General features: G+C 38.8%; 1 protein-coding gene across 1 annotated transcript in view; it reads left to right on the top strand.

Moving 5' to 3' along the window:
• CEP128 (centrosomal protein 128) overlaps window positions 1–21,058 on the top strand; it is a 217,293-nt gene that overhangs the window by 147,060 nt on the left and 49,175 nt on the right. The window contains exon 19 of the mRNA XM_063290184.1: window positions 18,620–18,669. Coding sequence (XP_063146254.1) covers window positions 18,620–18,669 — 50 coding nt within the window. The remainder of the gene's footprint in view (window positions 1–18,619; window positions 18,670–21,058) is intronic.

The raw sequence follows: 21,058 nt of genomic DNA, 5'->3' as shown, positions 1-21,058 counted from the left end.
TCTTTAGTCTGATCCTAAATTGTGCAATAAGAAGTTCGTGATCGGAACTACATTCAGCTCCAGGTCTTGTTTTTACTGACTATATAGATGTCCACCACCTTTGGCTGCAAAGGATGTAGTCAATCTGATTTCAGTGTTGTCCATCTGGGGAAGTCCATGTATAAAGCTGTCTCTTAGGTTGTTGGAAGAGAGTGTTTGTTATGTAGAGTGAGTCGTCTTGGCAAAATTCTATCAGCCTATGTCCTGCTTCATTTTGTTCTCCCAGGCCATACTTACCTGTAATTCCAGGTGTCATTTGACTGCCCACTTTAGCATTCCAGTCTCCTGTGATGAAAATAACATCTCTTTTAGGCGTGTTGTCCAGTAGGTGCTGCAGATCCTCATAGAACTGCTCTACTTCAGCTTCTTCAGCATCTGTGGTTGGGGTGTATATTTGGATCACTGTGATGTTAGATGGCTTGCCCTGAATTCAAACTGAGATCATTCTATCGTGTTTTGGATTGTATCCAAGCACTGCTTTAGCCACTTTATGATTAATTATGACAGCTACTCCATTTCGTCTGTGGTCCTCTTGTCCACAGTAGTAGATCTGGTCGTCATCTGATGTGAAGTGCCCATTCCAGTCCATTTCAGTTCACTGACGCCCAAAATGTCTATCTTTAATCTTGACATCTCACCAATAACCACATCCAATTTGCCCTGGCTCATAGATCTTACATTCCAGGTTCCAAGGTGTATTGATCCTTAGAACATCAGATTCGCCATTCACCACCAGCATCGTCGGCTGCTAGCCATCCTTTCGGCTTTGAGCTAGCTGCGTCATCATGTCTGGGGCTAGTTGAACTCATCCTCTGTTCCTCCCCAGTAGCATTTTGACCATCTTCCGACCTGGGGGTCTCATCTTCCGATGGTATACCGACATATCTCTGGTTGTACTGATCCATTTAGTTTTCACGGCAAGAATACTGGGGTGGGTTGCCATTACCTTCCCCAGGTATCGCATTCAGTCTGACGTCTCTGTCATGACCTTCCCGTCTTAGGTGGCCCTTCACGGTTTAGCTCATGGCATCATTGAGGTGCTCAAGCTCCAGCACCACGACAAGGTAACGATCCGTTGCTGAAGTTATTTAAATATATTAAATAAAATAACAATTCAGTTATGCAGATATATGTTTATACTACTTAAGAATTACACAGTTCCAGAAACAGAAGTGAGTATTAGGCAATGTTACAGATAATACAGGGTTGGATATTCAAGACAGCCATGATATACTGAAATCAGGAATCAGCAGAATTGTTCGTACTCCATATCAAAATCCTTTAAAAGTAGTTTATGGAAGTTTGCTCTGTCATTGAAAGTGGGACACGTATTAAATAGCCGCTCCATTTTTATCTCTGTCTTATTTAGTTAGGGCACAGTGATTTGCTAAGCACAGAAAACAAAAGAAAATGTTGCTAATTCTTCTGACAGTCAAATCTATGTATGTAAATACATCATAGGCCTTGTGGCTATAGTCGCTTAAAAACTTGCTGCTGTGATCACATGAAAAGCAGCTGCTGCGTCATAGTGCCAATTCACAGGAATGGCCCTTCTCAGTACGTACAGCCTAGCCTTGGACTTAACTGGCAGCCTGGCATGTTCCCAAATCCTTTGAACTTTGTTTTATTAGCCATACAATAGCAGGATCCTGATGTGGAGGAAAAGGATTTTACATCACCTGAAGTTGGAGTAATACTCTCTTAGGATATACATCCCCTCCAGATACTAGGTAATGCTATCCCATTTTGCTTCTGTTTACTTGTATATTTTGATCTGGTTTTTTGATTTTTTTATGGAGACCATTTCAAATGGTCTCCAACTTTGTTCAAATAAAAATTGCCTAGCCTCTTTCTATTTCTCCACTTACCAAAGACTTTTTGTGGTGTTTTTTTTTATGTTAGAGGTAGGCTCAAGCTAACAACTGGATTTCCTAGTTCTTAAAAAATTGTGTTTGATCATTGTTTTCTTCTTCAGTCTAGCAGACTTTAGCATAGTTTGGAATAGAACCTGAAATCTTCTTAGCCTCAGTACCTGCAGGGAGGTACCTTAAGACAATGAATGTATTCACACAATATTTTAATCATAACCTGGTTAATTAAAGATTCATTTATGGCCTCTCACTCCTTCCATGTGTAGCTTATATGGCGTGGCTTGTGAACTACTTACTATAGTATGCAAAATGTTTTAAGTATCTTGTCCACAGACAGGACATTTGGTCACATGTATTCATTTATCCATGTATTCATCCATGTCTTTGTGCTAAGTTAATTTTAGATTAAGCTAATTCACTGGTGTTGCATTTAGATGATACACTTAAAAAATTTGCAGACTGTAAAGAGAAGTTTACAAGTCACATTAATGGTTTTCTAACCTGGAGTATTTCATACTTACTTATTTTACAGGAAAGCAGTTAAGTAACTGTGCAGATTGTAATTAAATACAGATTCCATGGCACATCACTATTTTTTTCTTCTCCTTTTCCTTTGTTTATATCTTGTTTACATGTTGCAATGAGTTCTTGAAAACCACAAAATTTCACATTTTTGGTAACCTTGAGCTATTCCTAATAAAATTAATGCTTTAATATGGGTTTTGGAATTTAGCTTGCTTGCTTGCTTGCTTGCTTATTTATTTATTTTTCAAATTTCTATCACTGCCCATCTCTCCCGAAAAGGGGACTCTAAAATATGATTTGAATGTATATTAAAGTTTTTGCTTAAGTTCTAGTTATTACTAGAGATTTGATTTTTATTTGGTTCATTTCAAAAATGCAAGTTACTTCACAGTGTAATAGTATGGTGCCTGCTCTGGAAGAGTCCAGACAGCATCTGTGGAAGAAATAGCAACATTTACAAAGCTATGCAGGTCAGAACAATAGCATCTTACCAGTGTCATCAGACTTCCTACTTTCATCAGTACTGTAGATAATAATTAGCTTTTATGAATAGACTTACATTCCCTATAATTGCTTTATGGGGTTATGCTGTTCTTTATGTTATGATTCTGAAAATAATAGAGTTAGTTAAAAAAAATTGTTAGCAATAGATAGAAACAAACTTTGTCACTCCTTCTCCTTATCTGTCTACAAAGCTCCCCAAAAATTTCTTTCCAAAGATGTTAAGATGGGCAGAACATGAAGAAGAGGGGAGAAAAAAATGGTTTTGAGTGAGAGGGAAACATCTGCATGTACATAACTTTTGGAAGCCCATTCATATCTTTCTCTACAGCTTACAACACCTAACAGGATCCCTGGCCCCTGGGAGAATATTTTCCTAGTGCTCTAAGGGTTGCTAGATATTAGAGGAATCAGTTTCCACATGATGCTTTCTTCATTGTGATCATGGTGTACAGCCTCATTTGAACACATGTATTATACCCTTTATACCAGGTTTCAAAACACTATTGGAAGATATTTCCATGTAGCCTTTTTTAAATTAACTTATGCTCCAGTGAATATGTACTAGAAAGATTTCTTACACAGATGACAATATTTCACTTGCTGTGTCAACTGGGTATCCATTCATTCCCTTTCTGTCTTTCAAAATTTTAGGGTGATTTGTTTTCCCTCCACATTCACTGATTTTATGCTCTGTGCCTTACACTTGATCTGAAAAACAGCTTGTGACATGGAAAAAATAATCATTTAAAAAAAAAACTTGTATGATAATGTAATGAATAATATATAATATAATATAATATTTACTATATAAACACCCAGAGTCATTGAGAGTTGGGTGGCATACAAGTTTAATAAATTATTATTACTTGCAGGTTTGCTAGCAAACTTATGCTGAGTTTTTTTTTCTGAGTTCTAGAAATAGCTTACTGAATGTCAGTGATGTGAGATTATATGGAAGCATTTTTATTTGGGATTTTTCATTGGTTCTTGGAAGCATTAAATGACAAATTTGATGATTTAGAAATAATTTCATTGTCACAATGTCATGATTCTTGGATTAGGCTGTTAGGCTTCTGTCCACTTCCTTTTGTTCATCACTTAGAAGAGTATATATCAAACAACCTAGGTGTGTATGTTTTGCTTGATCTATAATTTGCATTTTCTTGATCTCTAATCACCATACTATGTTAGAGATATGTAGATCTTTACAATGCAGAACTTTTGGGCATTTGACAGAAAGTTTCTCAAACCTTGCTAAACCTTAGAGATTAAAGAAAAAATACATTATTTTCTGTTTCCTAAGTTGTCAAGTTGTTTCTGTAGGAAATCTAAACAGTGAATGTGATATGATTTAGCCAGTGTGTGTGAGTGTCAATCCCATTCCCACCCATCCCACCCATGCCGACCCTTATTTGTGTATGTTGCTTTTCTAGGCGAATGAACAAATAAATGTTTAGTAATTGACGAACTCCTTCAGTATCATTCACAATATCAAAACATGCTATGGGATCTACTATTTGAGGTTTGTGCATGAAGAAAATTCTGCAAGGCAGAAATTTAAGCCATCAGTTATGATGAATTAAATGCATAAGAATTATGATATTCTTACTGTCCTGATTATTTTTCAGGTAAGACAGAGAAAATCGATAGGCCCAGTTGTCCAGGTACTTGATAATAGTTCTGTGCAATGGTTGGGAGTGCTGTTGGCACAAGTGTATAATAAAGTTAACTATTTCATTCCTCATCACTGTCACTGCTTGCAGTGATGAGCATTAAGGGGAGAAAGTTAATTAAAATCTATGAAAAAGTGCCAAAGAAACATTTAAAGATAGACAATGCAAGGTAGACAGTGTTAATACCACAATTTGTTAATGGAGTAGGCAGCTGCAGTCAGTATTAAAAATTACTTGAGGCTTTTTATGTTAGTAAAAGCTACTAATTAAAGAGAGCAATGACCTGTGAGATTGGCCATGAAAACCATTAGCCATCTGAATATAACTTTAGCTTTCAGGGTTTTTCTCAGCTGTATCTTCCTGACACACACCGAAAATGGTTTCACTTAAGTTATTTTTTCCCCTTCAGTAACAGTTGCCTGGTCTTAATCCTTCAAGTTAAAATTAAAAGTGCATTTTTAATTCTCATTAATAAAAGATTAACACAAAAGAAACAGCAAGCACTGTATTCATTAGCCTCATAATAATATTATGACAGCTGCTTGAAGTCATGGCCTGGTTCTGAGATTCTTAATTAAGCCCAAGCAGTTTTTGTGTGTGGGAGATAGTTGTTTGTAGTTGTCATTGCTCAGTGCTGGAACTGCCCTACAAGGAAATTCACATCTTGCTTCCTTCTGTGAAAGTCTTGGTCTTCTGATGAGAGAAATGTATATATACCGTGATGGAGACAAAGATGGTAATACTGTTCTGAAACGGATCACAAGTAAAATAACCCAGACCAATTAATTTTAAGCAGGAACTTGTTTAGAGCAAAGCTAAAGAGCTTTTAAAAAACATGTATCTTTTTTAAAAACACTGTTATTTGGAATTTAAATCAGCCTCATACTTCTGTGGCTTGATTCATGATAATCTGATCAGTTGGATGTTTTAGTCCTACATCTTTCTTCTGGAATTCTCATGGCTTTTTTTAACAGAGAAGGATATAATTCTAAGACTAATATGTTCTTCCACTTAGCTTGTAAAATAGAACTTTATATATACCATAATATTGTTTAAATGTACACAAAGTTCAGTTTAGGTTTCTTTGAAATAGTATCTACATGTTGGTGGAATAAACTAGTGGGACACACATAAGAGCAAATGGAGTGATACCTGATAGTTCTGCAGTAAGTTTATACTGAGCAGAAAGGACTGTTCTTACTTTCTTACTGATCTGCTTACTTTGATGCAAATAAAAGTACCCATGTAATCAGAAACTGCTTTCTCCTGATCCCTGACTGAGCAAATGCTATAGGCCATCCACTTGTCTACATGTAAAGTAGTATGTTCCAGAATTCACTTGCATTCTATACAAGCAATAAACTGAAGCTCCAAATTATGTTTATTTAGTAGGAAAGTCATTATTCCTGGCATGGGCATACAAAAATGTAAGTATTTCAAGTGCAATTAATAATAGGAAGTTATCAAGCAGAAACTATGGGAATACTTAATTAGAAAAAAAAATCCCTTTATTGGAAATCCATATTGAAGATGCCACCACAACATATGTTATGCCCGCTCAGCTGCAAAGACTTCTGTATCAGTAAATGTTGGGATAGATGACACAGCTCCATTATAAGTTCTGTAGATCAAGAACTGACAAAAAATATGTGTACAATAAAGTACATCTAGTCACAAGGAACCACAAGAAATATATCTGGCAATAAATGTTAGCATAAATCTGCCTTCCAGCTAAGGATTTAAATTTAAAATGAGTCCCTGGTAACTGTTTTATTGTCAGCAGTGGCCTACAAGGGCCTTGCAGTATGCTAAAAGTCATTATGAACTTTACTTATAAAAGTAACCTGTAATTGTGACAGCATATGAAAAACCCTTGTAATTGGCATACTTAATAAAGTCTGTTGCAGTTTTATGAAGTATAGGTAATTGATGCCCCACAAGGTGCTTTAGGGCTTTTTAGTTCTTCCCAGAATTCACACATTCTCATGAAATTCCACACAGGGAGAAGAAAGGCTCTGCCATAACAACTTGCTTGGTAGACTGATGTATAACACTGCAGCTGCATAAAATAGTGACTCAGGGAATCCAATTTTTCAAATGCACAGAAATTCTGACAATAATTACCCTTTTTATTTAATACTCCTATGCCATTGACCTATCATTCAGTATATTTTCTAGAAAGATTGTCCAAGTTTGTTTTGGATGGAAGATCTTTGCAGGGATTATCTGGTGGCTGTTTCTAGGAGATAAGGGTGAGGGATTTCCATTCAACCACTTGGCATTTATGCTTGAGATTCCATAAAGTTCTAGTTCTTCAGCACCATTAAATAAGTGGATGAAACTACTGAGTGATAGGGTAAGGTCAGAGAGGTGAGGGGTTACATCAGGAATGTGTGGCTGTAGCACCAGGTTTTTCTGTTTTCGTGTTTCTGTATTTCTTGTTTTTGATTTTAGTTTTATATATTATTTTTATTCTTGGGTTGTAAGTCACCCAGAGTTTGGTTTTAAGATGGGCAACTATACAAATATTATCAGTCAATCCTGTTCTGGAAAAGAATGTGCACATGCTAAAAGATCAAATTAATAGTTTTGGAGTGTTTCTAGAGCCATGTCTGTCATTAATGTCCTCTGTGTCACAAAGTGCCTTTTATAAGCTTAGACCTGTTATACCCACTTCAGTTTTACCTGAAGAGAGAGAACTCTGCCAGAGTAATCCCGTGCTCTGGAAATTTATATTGAAGGTAGTTTGGAAACTTTACCAGATAAAAAATCTTGAAGCAAGTGTAAGGAACTGGGTGGTCTGCAAATACTGTACCAGTTTTACATGATGTTCATTGGTCCCATGTTGTTTTCAAGCCACTGTGAGGCATAGCTAAAAATCTACAAAGCCTTTCATGAGTTGGAACTACGATATCTGAAAGAACACTTCTTTCTGTTTGTCATCCTCAGAGGCTCTGATCCACATTTGCTGGTTTGCTATCTTACTGTTATTTTCATCCTGGTATTCAAACAATTATTGATCTCCATGTTGGCTCATAGTAACCCCAAAAATGAGAATGAGGTCTGCTATCAGGCTTACAGTTAAGACAATGTGACCCAGAAGAAGGGGTTGGAAGGAGGAAGGGAGATGAGGGGAGCAGATCTTAAAGGTCAGTGCAAATGTTAAGCCAAGCTGCATTTATAGAAAATTTGGACCTTCCCTGGCTGGTATTCCAGCTCAGGTATCAGTTGGCTATCCCTTAATCTCCTGTCAAAGTTGCATACAGTAAAAGTACTGCCACTCAGCTCTCCAGGCTGAGAGAAATTGTCACTAGATGCTGAATGTTCTAGCAAAGAGGGGGTAAAGCAATTTCCCTGCTCTTTCTACAGCTGATGTAAAGAGCCACAGGCCTTCACAAAGCCCACATATGCAGGAAGGATGTAAGATACATATTCAACTAACAGTGAGAATCACTGTAATTCACGTAAGCCATAAAAAAAAGGTATTAACACCAGACTGGATGGGCAGGTTCAATTTTGGTAAGGTGTTGCCTGATAGATCCCAATATTGCATCACAAATGGCTTAAAAGTGATAATGGACATTTTGAACTGGGCCTGAAGCCTATTGGTTAGCAATGCAACAACTGCAAAATGAGTGGTGTTCTTGCTTGATGGGGTTGACCTGTCAGTTTAGTTGCCACATTTTATTGTTTATTTTTATATTTATTTTACAGTACTTATAACCCACCCCAATCCCAAAGAACACTGGATGGCAGGCAACATCAAACCTCTTAATTTTGTTGTTTATTCGTTTAGTCGCTTCCGACTCTTCGTGACTTCATGGACCAGCCCACGCCAGAGCTTCCTGTCGGTCGTCAACACCCCCAGCTCCCCCAGGGACGAGTCCGTCACCTCTAGAATATCATCCATCCATCTTGCCCTTGGTCGGCCCCTCTTCCTTTTGCCTTCCACTCTCCCTAGCATCAGCATCTTCTCCAGGGTGTCCTGTCTTCTCATGATGTGACCAAAGTATTTCAGTTTTGCCTTTAATATCATTCCCTCAAGTGAGCAGTCTGGCTTTATTTCCTGGAGGATGGACTGGTTGGATCTTCTTGCAGTCCAAGGCACTCTCAGAATTTTCCTCCAACACCACAGTTCAAAAGCATCGATCTTCCTTCGCTCAGCCTTCCTTATGGTCCAGCTCTCGCAGCCATATGTTACTACAGGGAACACCATTGCTTTAACTATGCGGGCCTTTGTTGTCAGTGTGATGTCTCTGCTCTTAACTATTTTATCGAGATTTGTCATTGCTCTTCTTCCAAGAATTAAGCGTCTTCTGATTTCCTGACTGCAGTCAGCATCTGCAGTAATCTTTGCACCTAGGAATACAAAGTCTTTCACTGCTTCTACATTTTCTCCCTCTATTTGCCAGTTATCAATCAAACTGGTTGCCATAATCTTGGTTTTTTTGAGTTTTAGCTGCAAGCCAGCTTTTGCACTTTCTTCTTTCACCTTCATCATAAGGCTCCTCAGTTCCTCTTCACTTTCAGCCATCATAGTGGTATCATCTGCATATCTGAGATTGTTAATGTTTCTTCCAGAGATTTTAACTCCAGCCTTGGATTCCTCAAGGCCAGCTTGTCGCATGATGTGTTCTGCATACAAGTTGAATAGGTAGGGTGAGAGTATACAGCCCTGCCGTATTCCTTTCCCAATCTTAAACCAGTCTGTTGTTGCGTGGTCTGTTCTTACTGTTGCTACTTGGTCGTTATACAGATTCTTCAGGAGGCATACAAGATGACTTGGTATCCCCATACCACTAAGAACTTGCCACAATTTGTTATGGTCCACACAGTCAAAGGCTTTAGAATAGTCAATAAAACAGAAATAGATGTTTTTCTGAAACTCCCTGGCTTTTTCCATTATCCAGCGGATATTGGCAATTTGGTCTCTAGTTCCTCTGCCTTTTCTAAACCCAGCTTGTACATCTGGCAATTCTCGCTCCATGAACTGCTGAAGTCTACCTTGCAGGATCTTGAGCATTACCTTACTGGCATGTGAAATGAGTGCCACTGTTCGATAGTTTGAACATTCTTTAGTGTTCCCTTTTTTGGTATGGGGATATAAGTTGATTTTTTCCAGTCTGATGGCCATTCTTGTGTTTTCCAAATTTGCTGGCATATAGCATGCATTACCTTGACAGCATCATCTTGCAAGATTTTGAACAGTTCAGCTGGGATGCCGTCGTCTCCTGTTGCCTTGTTATTAGCAATGCTTCTTAAGGCCCACTCAACCTCACTCTTCAGGATGTCTGGCTCTAGCTCACCGACCACACTGTCAAAGCTATCCCCGATATTGTTATCCTTCCTATACAGGTTTTCTGTATATTCTTGCCACCTTTTCTTGATCTCTTCTTCTTCTGTTAGGTCCTTGCCATCTTTGTTTTTGATCATACCCATTTTGGCCTGGAATTTACCTCCAATGTTTCTAATTTTCTGGAAGAGGTCTCTTGTCCTTCCTATTCTATTGTCTTCTTCCACTTCCGCGCATTGCTTGTTTAAAAATAATTCCTTATCTCTTCTGGCTAACCTCTGGAATTTTGCATTTAATTGGGCATATCTCCCCCTATCACTGTTGCCTTTTGCTTTCCTTCTTTCTTGGGCTACTTCTAGTGTCTCAGCAGACAGCCATTTTGCCTTCTTGGTTTTCTCTTTCTTTGGGATGTATTTTGTTGCCGCCTCCTGAACAATGCTGCCAACTTCTGTCCAGAGTTCTTCCGGGACCCTATCTACTAAGTCCAGTCCCTTAAATCTATTCTTCACCTCCACTGCATATTCCTTAGGAATATTAGTGAGCTCATATCTAGCTGATCTGTGGGTCTTCCCTAATCTCTTTAGTCTGATCCTAAATTGTGCAAGAAGAAGTTCGTGATCTGAACTACAGTCAGCTCCAGGACTTGTTTTTACCGACTGTACAGATGTCCGCCACCTTTGGCTGCAAAGGATGTAATCAATCTGATTTCGGTGTTGTCCATCTGGTGAAGTCCATGTATAAAGCCGTCTCTTAGGTTGTTGGAAGAGAGTGTTTGTTATGCAGAGTGAATTGTCTTGGCAAAATTCTATCAGCCTGTGTCCTGCTTCGTTTTGTTCTCCCAGGCCATACTTACCTGTAATTCGAGGTGTCATTTGACTGCCCACCTTAGCATTCCAGTCTCCTGTGATGAAAATAACATCTCTTTTAGGCGTGTTGTCCAGTAGGTGCTGCAGATCCTCATAGAACTGCTCTACTTCAGCTTCTTCAGCATTTGTGGTTGGGGCGTATATTTGGATCACTGTGATGTTAGATGGCTTGCCCTGAATTCGAATTGAGATCATTCTGTCATTTTTTGGGTTGTATCCAAGCACTGCTTTAGCCACTTTACTATTAATTATGACAGCTACTCCATTTCTTCTGTGGTCCTCTTGTCCGCAGTAGTAGATCTGGTGGTCATTTGATGTGAAGTGGCCCATTCCAGTCCATTTCAGTTCACTGACGCCCAAAATGTCTATCTTTAATCTTGACATCTCACCAATAACCACATCCAATTTGCCCTGGCTCATAGATCTTACATTCCAGGTTCCGATGGTGTGTTGATCCTTAGAACATCGGATTCGCCGTTCACCACCAGCACCGTCGGCCGCTAGCCGTCCTTTCGGCTTTGAGCTAGCTGCGTCATCACGTCTGGGGCTAGTTGAGCTCATCCTCTGTTCCTCCCCAGTAGCATTTTGACCATCTTCCAACCTGGGGGTCTCATCTTCCGATGGTATACCGACATATCTCTGGTTGTACTGATCCATTTCGTTTTCACGGCAAGAATACTGAGGTGGGTTGCCATTACCTTCCCCAGGGATCGCATTTGGTCTGACCTCTCTGTCATGACCTTCCCGTCTTGGGTGGCCCTTCACGGTTTAGCTCATGGCATCATTGAGGTGCTCAAGCTCCAGCACCACGACAAGGTAACGATCCTTTGCTGAAGAAACCTCTTAATAATAAATAGCTAAATCTACAGTAGAACAGTATCAAATCTACAGTAGAACAGTATCAAAACAAAACCAACCCAGAAAATAAAGATAAAGCCCTAAATAAAACCCAAGATTTATTTAGTCAATAGCTGCACTCAATAGCTGGGATCAAAAGCATGTTGAAATAACAATTTTAAATTGTTTACAGAATTATAGCAAGGTGGGGGCTGCATACACTTTAGGGGGCAGAATATTCCATAATATAAGAGCTCTTAATAGTTGTTCAGTTGTTAAGTCGTGTCCGACCGTTCATGGGGTTAGGAAGGGTTGGACATGACTTAAGAACTGAACAACAACAAAAAATAGTTGTACTATTTTATACAACTGCAGCTGTACATAGAACACATTGTAGTGCTCCAGTTGGGTAGTGATGAGGTCATGAATTACTCTTGCCAAGGCTTCGTGCTCCACATAGAATTGCAATTTGTGCACCAGTTGAAGTTGAGTGAAAGTTCCCCTAGCCACAGCTACTCTCTGCCATTTAAGCAGGAGCTGTGAGTCCAGGAGAACCCCCAACTCATGAACCTACTCTCTCTGGGAGAGCATGACCTTGTCCAGAATACCTACCAGAGCAGATGTTACAAGTCATCATAATGTTTATTGACAATAAATGTCTTGGTAGGATCTAATCCAATGTTGTTTTGCCCCATCCAGATCCTTACAACCTCCAGTTACTGGTTCAGGACTTAATTCCTTGACCCATAGAGTTGATTAAATTCACATGTCACGTTAATCTATAATATGGTTGTTTGAGTTTGGCTTAGTATCCAACCTTGTTCTTATTCAACAAAACATGGCAAAACTAATTATGGTTTACTGCTGCATGAAAATTCAACCAGTAGGTGAGACATTTCTACAGATTCTATAGCTCTGTGTATAATTCTACAGCTCTTGCACATAATCACATTTCATTCTAGAGCCTTTGATGAGATGGCATACAAATATGTGTAATATATAAATAACATAAATAGAATTCTATTTGGGGAATAGAATATCATTGGTATAAATATATCTTGTAGCCATGTAAATGTGAGGATTAAGTTGTGATGAAAAAACAAATGTTTATAGATGGCCTTAAGTCATAAGACTCTCAAGATGATATAAAGAACAATTTTAAACATTTTTTTTAAACTAACAACTTTAAAAACAGAACTAAAATCTCTAATGAAATTAAAGCAGATAACAGTTCTTAAAAGACCAAAGGAGCAGAACAAAAACGATTTTTTCCTTCTGGCAGAAGTTGAGCAATGGAGATGCTAATCTACCATCTCAAGGTTCATTAAAAAGTTGAGTTTACACATGGCTTTTCTATCTTGATAAAGTTATGAAATAAAGACTTTAAAAGGCTATTTCCTAAGTGTACAAATGACTATTGGCAGCATATGAAGAATTTAGCTGTGCAGTGTAATGAAAAGAATTTCTAATTCATTCAGTACAAAGAGATCTGATCAAAATGAGTGCATCCAACTTAACTGCAGGAGAATGAGAGCTTATCTTCAAAACTTGGGAAAGTTTCAAATACAGTACATTCCAGGTTGTTACCAACTAATGCTTGCTCAGCGTACCTTCTGAAATGTAATGATATTTTTCATTCAGGACCTTGTGAGAAAGTGTTCTGCATCACAAAGTATGTTATTGTAATTGGTACCTTTTTTAGCAGCCTCAGCAGAGTTTTACAGATATCAAGTTGAACAACTACTTCATCAGATCAAATTTATAAGCATACTCTTGCACTGGTTCACCTCCTTCCTCCATGGCCGGTCCCAATTGATGTTGATAGGGGAGGAGAGATCGGCCCCACGGCCCCTTCTTTGTGGGGTGCCGCAGGGATCAGTACTCTCCCCTCTCCTTTTTAACATCTACATGAAATCGCTGGGCGAGATCATCCGTCACCATGGGATGAGGTATCATCAGTATGCTGATGATACTCAATTGTATATCTCCATCCCAGGTGAAGTAAGTGATGCTGTGACCACCCTTTCCAAGTGCCTGGAGGCTGTGGGGGCCTGGATGGGGAACAACAGGCTTTGACTGAACCCTCGTAAGACAGAGTGGCCGTGGATTAATGGCACCTCGCGTTCCAGGAGCTTGTCATCTTTAGTGCTGGATGGGGTTGCACTGCCCCAGACAGACCCGGTGTGTAACTTGGGGGTCCTCTTGGACTCACGACTTCTGCTCAAAGAGCAGGTGGCAGTCGTGGCTAGGAGGGCCTTCGTGCAAATTCGTGTTGTGTGCCAGCTACGTCCTTTCCTGGACCGAGAGGCCCTCCGAACGGTCACTCATGCCCTGGTCATCTCCCATATAGACTACTGTAATGCGCTCTACATGGGGCTACCCTTGAAGAATATCCAGAAGCTACAGCTGGTCCAGAATGCGGCCACATGGACAATCTTGGGTGTCCCAAGATTTGCATACGTAACACCTTTGTTGCATGAGCTGCACTGGGTCCCAGTTTGCTTCCAGGTCCAATTCAAGGTGTTGGTCCTCACTTTTAAAGCCCTACATGGCATGGGACCAGGATATCTGAGGGACCGTCTCATCCCTATTACATCGACCCGCCTCATCCGGTCATGCAGGGAGGGCATGTTACGGACCCCATCTATAAAAGAATTCCATCTAGCAGGGTCTCAGAAGAGTGCCTTCTCTGCTGTAGTTCCTGCCCTTTGGAACATCCTTCCCCCAGAGGTGAGACAAGCCCCCTTGCTCCTGGACTTTCGCAAAAGATTAAAGACCTGGTTTTGTCTGCAGGCTTGGAATAGGAGGGGGAATAATTACACCTGGGGATGGCTAGTGCCGTAAAGTGATTCTGAGGGGCCTATTACACTCAAGGACTGATTAAGATCTTTTCGCCATGTAGATTTTATTATATTTGTATTTTTACTGTATTTTGTATTGTAATGGTTTTGAATTTTAATCCTTTTTATTGTAAGCCGCCCAGAGTCCCCCCATAGGGGAGAGATGGGTGGTGAATAAAATTGTTAAATAAATAAATAAATAATATATTAATGAACAGTCCATTTTCAGCACATGCTGCTCCAGTGTATCCAGTACCAGCGTATATAGGATAAAGGAGTCCATTCTCTAAAAATTGTTGATTTGATTTTATTTGTTCACATTTAGTAGGTTTACAGAAAATGAAACCTTTTTTGGAGGGGGGGGGGGGCAAACAGCTATTCTTTGTGACCTGTGCTGTAGATTCCCACATCATCAAAAGTTATGATGGTCTGTGAAAACCTCATTGATTTAGCATTTGGGAATTTGTCTGCTGACTGTCATGTTGTTTCAGTGTCTGACACAAACCACAAAGAGCATCCATTCTTCTAAAATGTTGTTTTTACTTTTGCCCTACAAGTTTCCCACTGTGATTTCTGATCAGGAGATTGAAGCCACGGTGGGCTAAAATCTTAAGTTATCCTGTTACACAACAGTTGGTGGCAGCAGACCAAGGCAGAAACCTAGGGGTCTAAATTATGCACAGGAGTTAAGATATTGAAGGCAAACTAGTAGAAAGAGCCCTATTTTTGTGCATTGTAGGATTATTTAACATTTGATCCTCTAATTTCTACACAGACTTCTGAATTTGCTGTTGATTTGGGGTGGATTTAAAATTTTAAAAAGGAACAACTGAAGCATATGTGATTTGTTCTGAACAGCTTCAGCTTAAGCAAGAGATTGTTAGAACAGTGCTTGCTTTTTACTGGTATAATAAAATAGGAGGAGGCGCTGACAATTGTTTTTTGATCCCTGTTCAGAGGTTGTCTTTTTCAACATCTATCAATTTATTTTTGCACTCAAAATTTTAATCTAATTTTGGGTGGCTGTGGTGTGAATCAACCTTTGTTTTGCTGTGAGTATATAGAAATGCTATCCATGTTTAATGGTTAGGAAGAATTATTTCTCAGCTGAGTTTTTATGATTTTCCAGTATGTAAGTAAAGAGTGAAGATTGTTTGTTTGTTTAAAAAAACTATTCTACATATTGGGGGAAAATACCAGTGTACTTGGGAAGCTATAATTCTACTTTATAAAGAGTGAGAAAGGTTATAGCAAAGGCGAAGAGTGCTGTCATTCAGTATTTCCTATCTGAGTAAGTACCTTGACCCTAGTATGAAAAAATCAGAACACAGACCTCAGTCTTACATAGTCTATGTATAGTCAGAACTCAATCTTACATAGTCTGTATGATCCTTAAGTGTCTTAAGTGCATTTTTTATTTTTAGAATATAAGAGCCATGCTGGACCAGATGAATAGCCTACTTAGTCAGCATTCTATCTGACTAAGCTGCCAATCAGTAGCAGATTCAGGATGCTTCTATAATGTTTATTTGATATTTAGCACCTAACAAGAAGCACAGTTAGTACCTGACAGTAATGCAGGTATAATACTGGCTCACTGCTAAATATTATTGATGCTGTCTTTCATCAAGCTCTGTCCTGCTCTATTTTATCCTTACAACAATCCTGTTATGTAGCTTTGATCTGAGTGACTAACCCAAGATCAACTGGTGAGCTTCATGTAAACTTTGAACGCTAGAATCTCAAGACATGTTCTGATTAGCCACTTTTCCATTTAAGCACATGCTTCTTCCTGTTCTATGCCAAACCCTGGTCCAAAAAGATTCCTCTTTTTCGATTTGCCTGTAAAAGTCCACAAAGAGTTTTATCATGACTTAGGCTAACTATTATTTCTTTCAACTCAAGGAAAGAGACCAACTGAATGAAAACATGTAAAATGGAGTTGTGTGGAATGAGATTAATGTGAAAGGTCCTGGAGAAGAAATGTGTATTTCTGAAGCAGGTTCCTGATTAGATAAGTCTGATTCTCAGACAGCCAGTGATGTATCTATAGTGGGTCAATGAGAAGGTCCCTGGTGCTTTTGGCTAAGTGAAACAATCCCTACTTACCACCGTCAAGATGTGTCAGAACTGCATTTTCAAAAATCCTAGGCAGTGTGATTTTTGCTGCAGTTCCAACACACATCTTGGAAGTGCCATATTAAGAAAGGTTAATGAGAATTAATAGGCTTTTAGCACTAAGTAGAAATATTGCATAGGTCTGCAGTGAGTTTGTCCTCTGATTACAGTATTTACATTTACTGTACTCATCTTTTCTGTGGCTGTGGAACAAGTTTGGGCCCAAGGATTTTGGTTGTTTTCTCATTACAAGATCTTCTTAAGTATGTTGTCCATTTGCTTGGTAAAGATTAAAAATTTACTGACGTAAGCATTGTCTTATTGAGGAGGCTATGCCATACCACTAGTAGTCAATACATGTTAAAATTACATCTCCTAATATTCTTTTGTGTCAAGGCTCAGTATAACAGACTATTTTTATTTGTAGAGGTATATGTACACCCAGGAATAACAGCAACAACAACAACAACAACAATTTGTTAAACTTGTATGTTGCCCAACTTACATAGTGTGTGTCACAGGCATACATTTATTGTAGGTTTTATTTCAAATGGAATTAGCAACCTTAGGTGAAGCTGGGTATTACACAAGATTTTTCTCTATGTTCATAATTTGTTTCTGTCTATTTTTTCATGGTGTGTATTGTCTTAAATTTCAGGTTAGACTTCCTTTCAAGTAGGCAGAGTAGTGAGTCTCTCTCTTATTATTTTTGTCTTTTGTCTTTGGGTAATCATAGAGATGTATCAAAGCTAAAATTGTTTCATTGTTCTTTAAATTCAGTAGGATTTAGCTAGTGCTCAAAACCATCTTCCCTCTCTCACTTATTTGTAAACCTGTAAATTCAAACAATCCAGACTTGCAACCTAACAAGTATCGATTGTATTCTGAAAAACCTCCTCGTCCTCCTCTTCCATTTCATATACAGTAACCTCCTTGCTAACAAGGAGAGCTCATCTTTAGGTCACAGGAATAGGCTCAGCATACTGTCTCAATGCAAGTCTTAACTACTTCCAAATTGTGCAAAATCAAGGCTTTCCCAAATACAAACACAGTACTTTAACAGAAGTTCATTAGCAGATTAGCTTTTGCTCTCACTTCTGTTTAAACCAAATCACATACTGATTCTTTAGACTGAAAATCCAGCAAGCTATATGGTGTCAGAACAAATGCTAATATTTGGGGAATGAAGAAAGACATGGGCTTGGAGGAAAAAGGGAATATGTTAGTACTTTGAGCAAAGAACTCTGGATACTAGATGCTGCTTTTTGTGAGATTTGCAGTTCAGATTGAGGAAAGTGCTAATTAATTGATTGGCTTCAGTTTATTAAAACACAATTGCTTAAAGGGAATTCAGCATATTAGAAGCCAATAGTCTTTTAGGATCTAATTCTGCAAAAGGAAAAAGAAATTAAAATCTCTAGATGCCTGATTTAATTTCATAGAAGCTTGAGAATTCAACTCTTACATACTGTTTGAATCATTCAAATCCATAACTAAAAGTGACACTATGTTTTTTATTCATGGGTGTGAATGCGTGAATACTTCCATGAATCATAATTTTGACTCAGGAAGCAAATCAGTATGATTGTGTCACACATAAGATTTTCAATGGAAAAAAGTGCTGATTTGATTATATGGAAAGGGATGGAGAAGAAAACTCCCAACTAAAACTGTGGGTTAACCTACACTGGCTTTTAAATGAATGATTTGAATACGTGGGGCATCACAGTAGTATGAAAGGAAGAACCAGATGTGTGACTTATCACTACTGAAAACAATTTCTTCAGAGTCTAATGCTCAGCAAATAAGTCAGTATTATACATATAACCTACCATTATGAATACATCTATTTAGAAATGACACAAGTGTCACTGATTTGATATTACTCTATTAGTATTTTTGAGTTATTCTCTTGAGGTCATGTGTTGAGTTTCAAATTATTTTTGGTTTGGGAGTAAGAGTGAATCAATAGCATTTAGGCAACTGATTGTGCTTATCAGGTCATAAGGCACATTCTTAGCCTCATCGTAAAATGTTTTATATTTTTATACAGATCTACTGGAAAAGACTATCAGGAAGGAAGAAGAAATATGTACACTTCAGGTATTTTCATTAATTGGATTGTACTATGGTGCCTATTAATAGGAGAAAGGCTGTGAGGCTTAGTGATATAATATAATCCTCTGTGCCCGTTCAATCCAAAGGTCAAAGCTTAATATATGCTAGTTGGAGCCAAAAATTCAAGGTTACATTAGTTACCAGAACATTTCTGAGCCCAGCTTTAATTCCCTAGCCTAAGAGCCTAATATTACCTGTCAAAAGGACAGGTCTGAGCTAGATGGTACTTCCCCATATCCCACCTTTTAACCTTTACAGAGTAAATTATGTTTTCCTGATTATGACTATCCCAAAGCTGTTTGTTTCACAAACTGTTTCATTGTGGTTTGACAATGATGGCTCAGCACTTGGACTGGGTGGGTGTTGGTTTCTGGTTGCCAGCCAATAATTATATAATAAAGCCAACTTAAGCAGCTTGTAGCATTTCCCATGTGTTTTTAGAATTTTCTGTTGTCTGATCTGTATCTGAGGCCACAACTGAAATTTAGGTTGTGTTTTCCCGTGGCCTGTGGGTAATGGATCCAGCCCATCAGCAAAAAGAGATCTTCCCCCCCACACAACCAAAGCTGTATTTAATTTGTCTATTTTGGAAAGTCACACACACACACACACAGTTATGTTGATAAGATAGAGTTTTATGTGGAAGTGCTAAGAACAGAACAGGCAATATTTTTCTGAAGAAATAAAATAAAGGTAACCATTTATTTAAAATATACTGATACAATATTAATATGCTGTACTAGAAAGAAATTCTAGAAGATCACTTTTGCCTTCAAAATCACTCTTTTTAACTGATACCTGTATTTATTTCTCTTCTACTGCATAAAGGCCACATTTTTAATTCTTTGCACTTTCTTACACATTAGTAAAATGTACTGGTGGAGACTGAATTATAAATCGAGAAGTTCAGGGATCAAAAATTTTCTTGCCTTGTGTGTCACCATTTTATCAACTCAGTTGCAGCTATATGCTGTTAGCAAGAAAGGGCAACCTTTGAGAAGAGAACACATTCCCTTTGGTTAATCTGTGGATGGTTGCGTAGCTGTGTGAGCATAGGTGAATCAAGCCAGTCTTTTTCTTTCTGTCTCACATCCCTTCTGTTTGTTCTCTTTGTGACACCATCTTCCTGTTTCACACATAATGCTGCTAGAGAAGGGAGAGATAACTCTTACCGGAGATCTGAATGGATTGCTTACAGAGGGCTTTGAAAGTCATAGGCTGCCCACCTCATCTTACATGGTTTATTTATTTATTATTCAAATTTAATTACCACCCATCTCCCCCAAGAGAGGGACTCTGGGCAGTTTACAATAAAATCAAACTCCAATCATAAACTTTAAAATCTCATAAAACCAGACACATTACAATTATTATAAAATACAATAATAAATATAAAATCCAAGAGGGTATAAAATCCAAGCTGGTGGGAGGGGCTCTAGGGTGCAAGCCACCCCCAAGAATGGTTGCTCACTTTCCCGGCCCAGGCGACATGGCCGAACCAACTCTTCAGGGCCTTCCGGAAGGTCAGGAGTGAGGGGGCCTGCCTCACCTCTGGGGGCAAGATATTCCAGAGAGCGGGGGCCACTACAGAGAAGGCCCGTTTCCTGGACCCTGCCAGATGAAATTTTCTTACAGACAGGGTCTGCAACATGCCCTCTCTGGATGATCGGGTGGGGTGGGCTGATGTAATGGGGATGAGACGGTCCCTCAGGTAACCTGACCCCATGCCATGTAGGGCTTTAAAGGTGATAACCAACACCTTGAATTGGTTGCTGTAACCCTGTTGTTTTAAATACACTTTCAATTATATGCATTAAGGCTAGTCAGTTTCAAGTCTTTGTATTCTCTACTTAATCAGTCACTGGTCAACCGATCCATTTAAAACCAAACCAAATACAGAACAAGATAAGATAAAAACCTAAAGGAAAAAAAAATGGCTATGAAAGCCAGAGTTCTTCCTGAAAACCAAAAGAGGATTAAGAGATGGGAGAACAGGTCAGGGACTGAATAGAAGGAAGTAGCACCACAAGAAATCAATAGAACTAGTTGGAGTTACAAGTTTGCTGACAAAGAAGACATCATCTCCCCTATACACATCAATGTACCCTATGTTGCTTGCATGCAGCTTCTGGAGGCAGAAAACCCCCACTCCAGAATAGAGTACCCAACAGTGTTCTTGAACTGCATCAGCTGTGGATGGACAATGAGATACAGGCAGTGGCAAAGACATATCATCCAGAACTGGTTAGTGGGCTGTCATTGCACTGGGTCAAAGAGGCTCTGTGGATTTGCCCTCAATTTCTACATATGTGCTAAATGTTACCATCCTTCTCTTATTTTTCCTCCTCTTAAAACTACATGAGAAAAAGAGAAG

Source organism: Candoia aspera, chromosome 1 (assembly GCF_035149785.1).
Source record: "Candoia aspera isolate rCanAsp1 chromosome 1, rCanAsp1.hap2, whole genome shotgun sequence".
NCBI classification, from domain to species: Eukaryota; Metazoa; Chordata; class Lepidosauria; order Squamata; family Boidae; genus Candoia; species Candoia aspera.
Note: the sequence above shows the minus strand (reverse complement) of the source record. Positions and strands in the feature narration are given on the sequence as shown.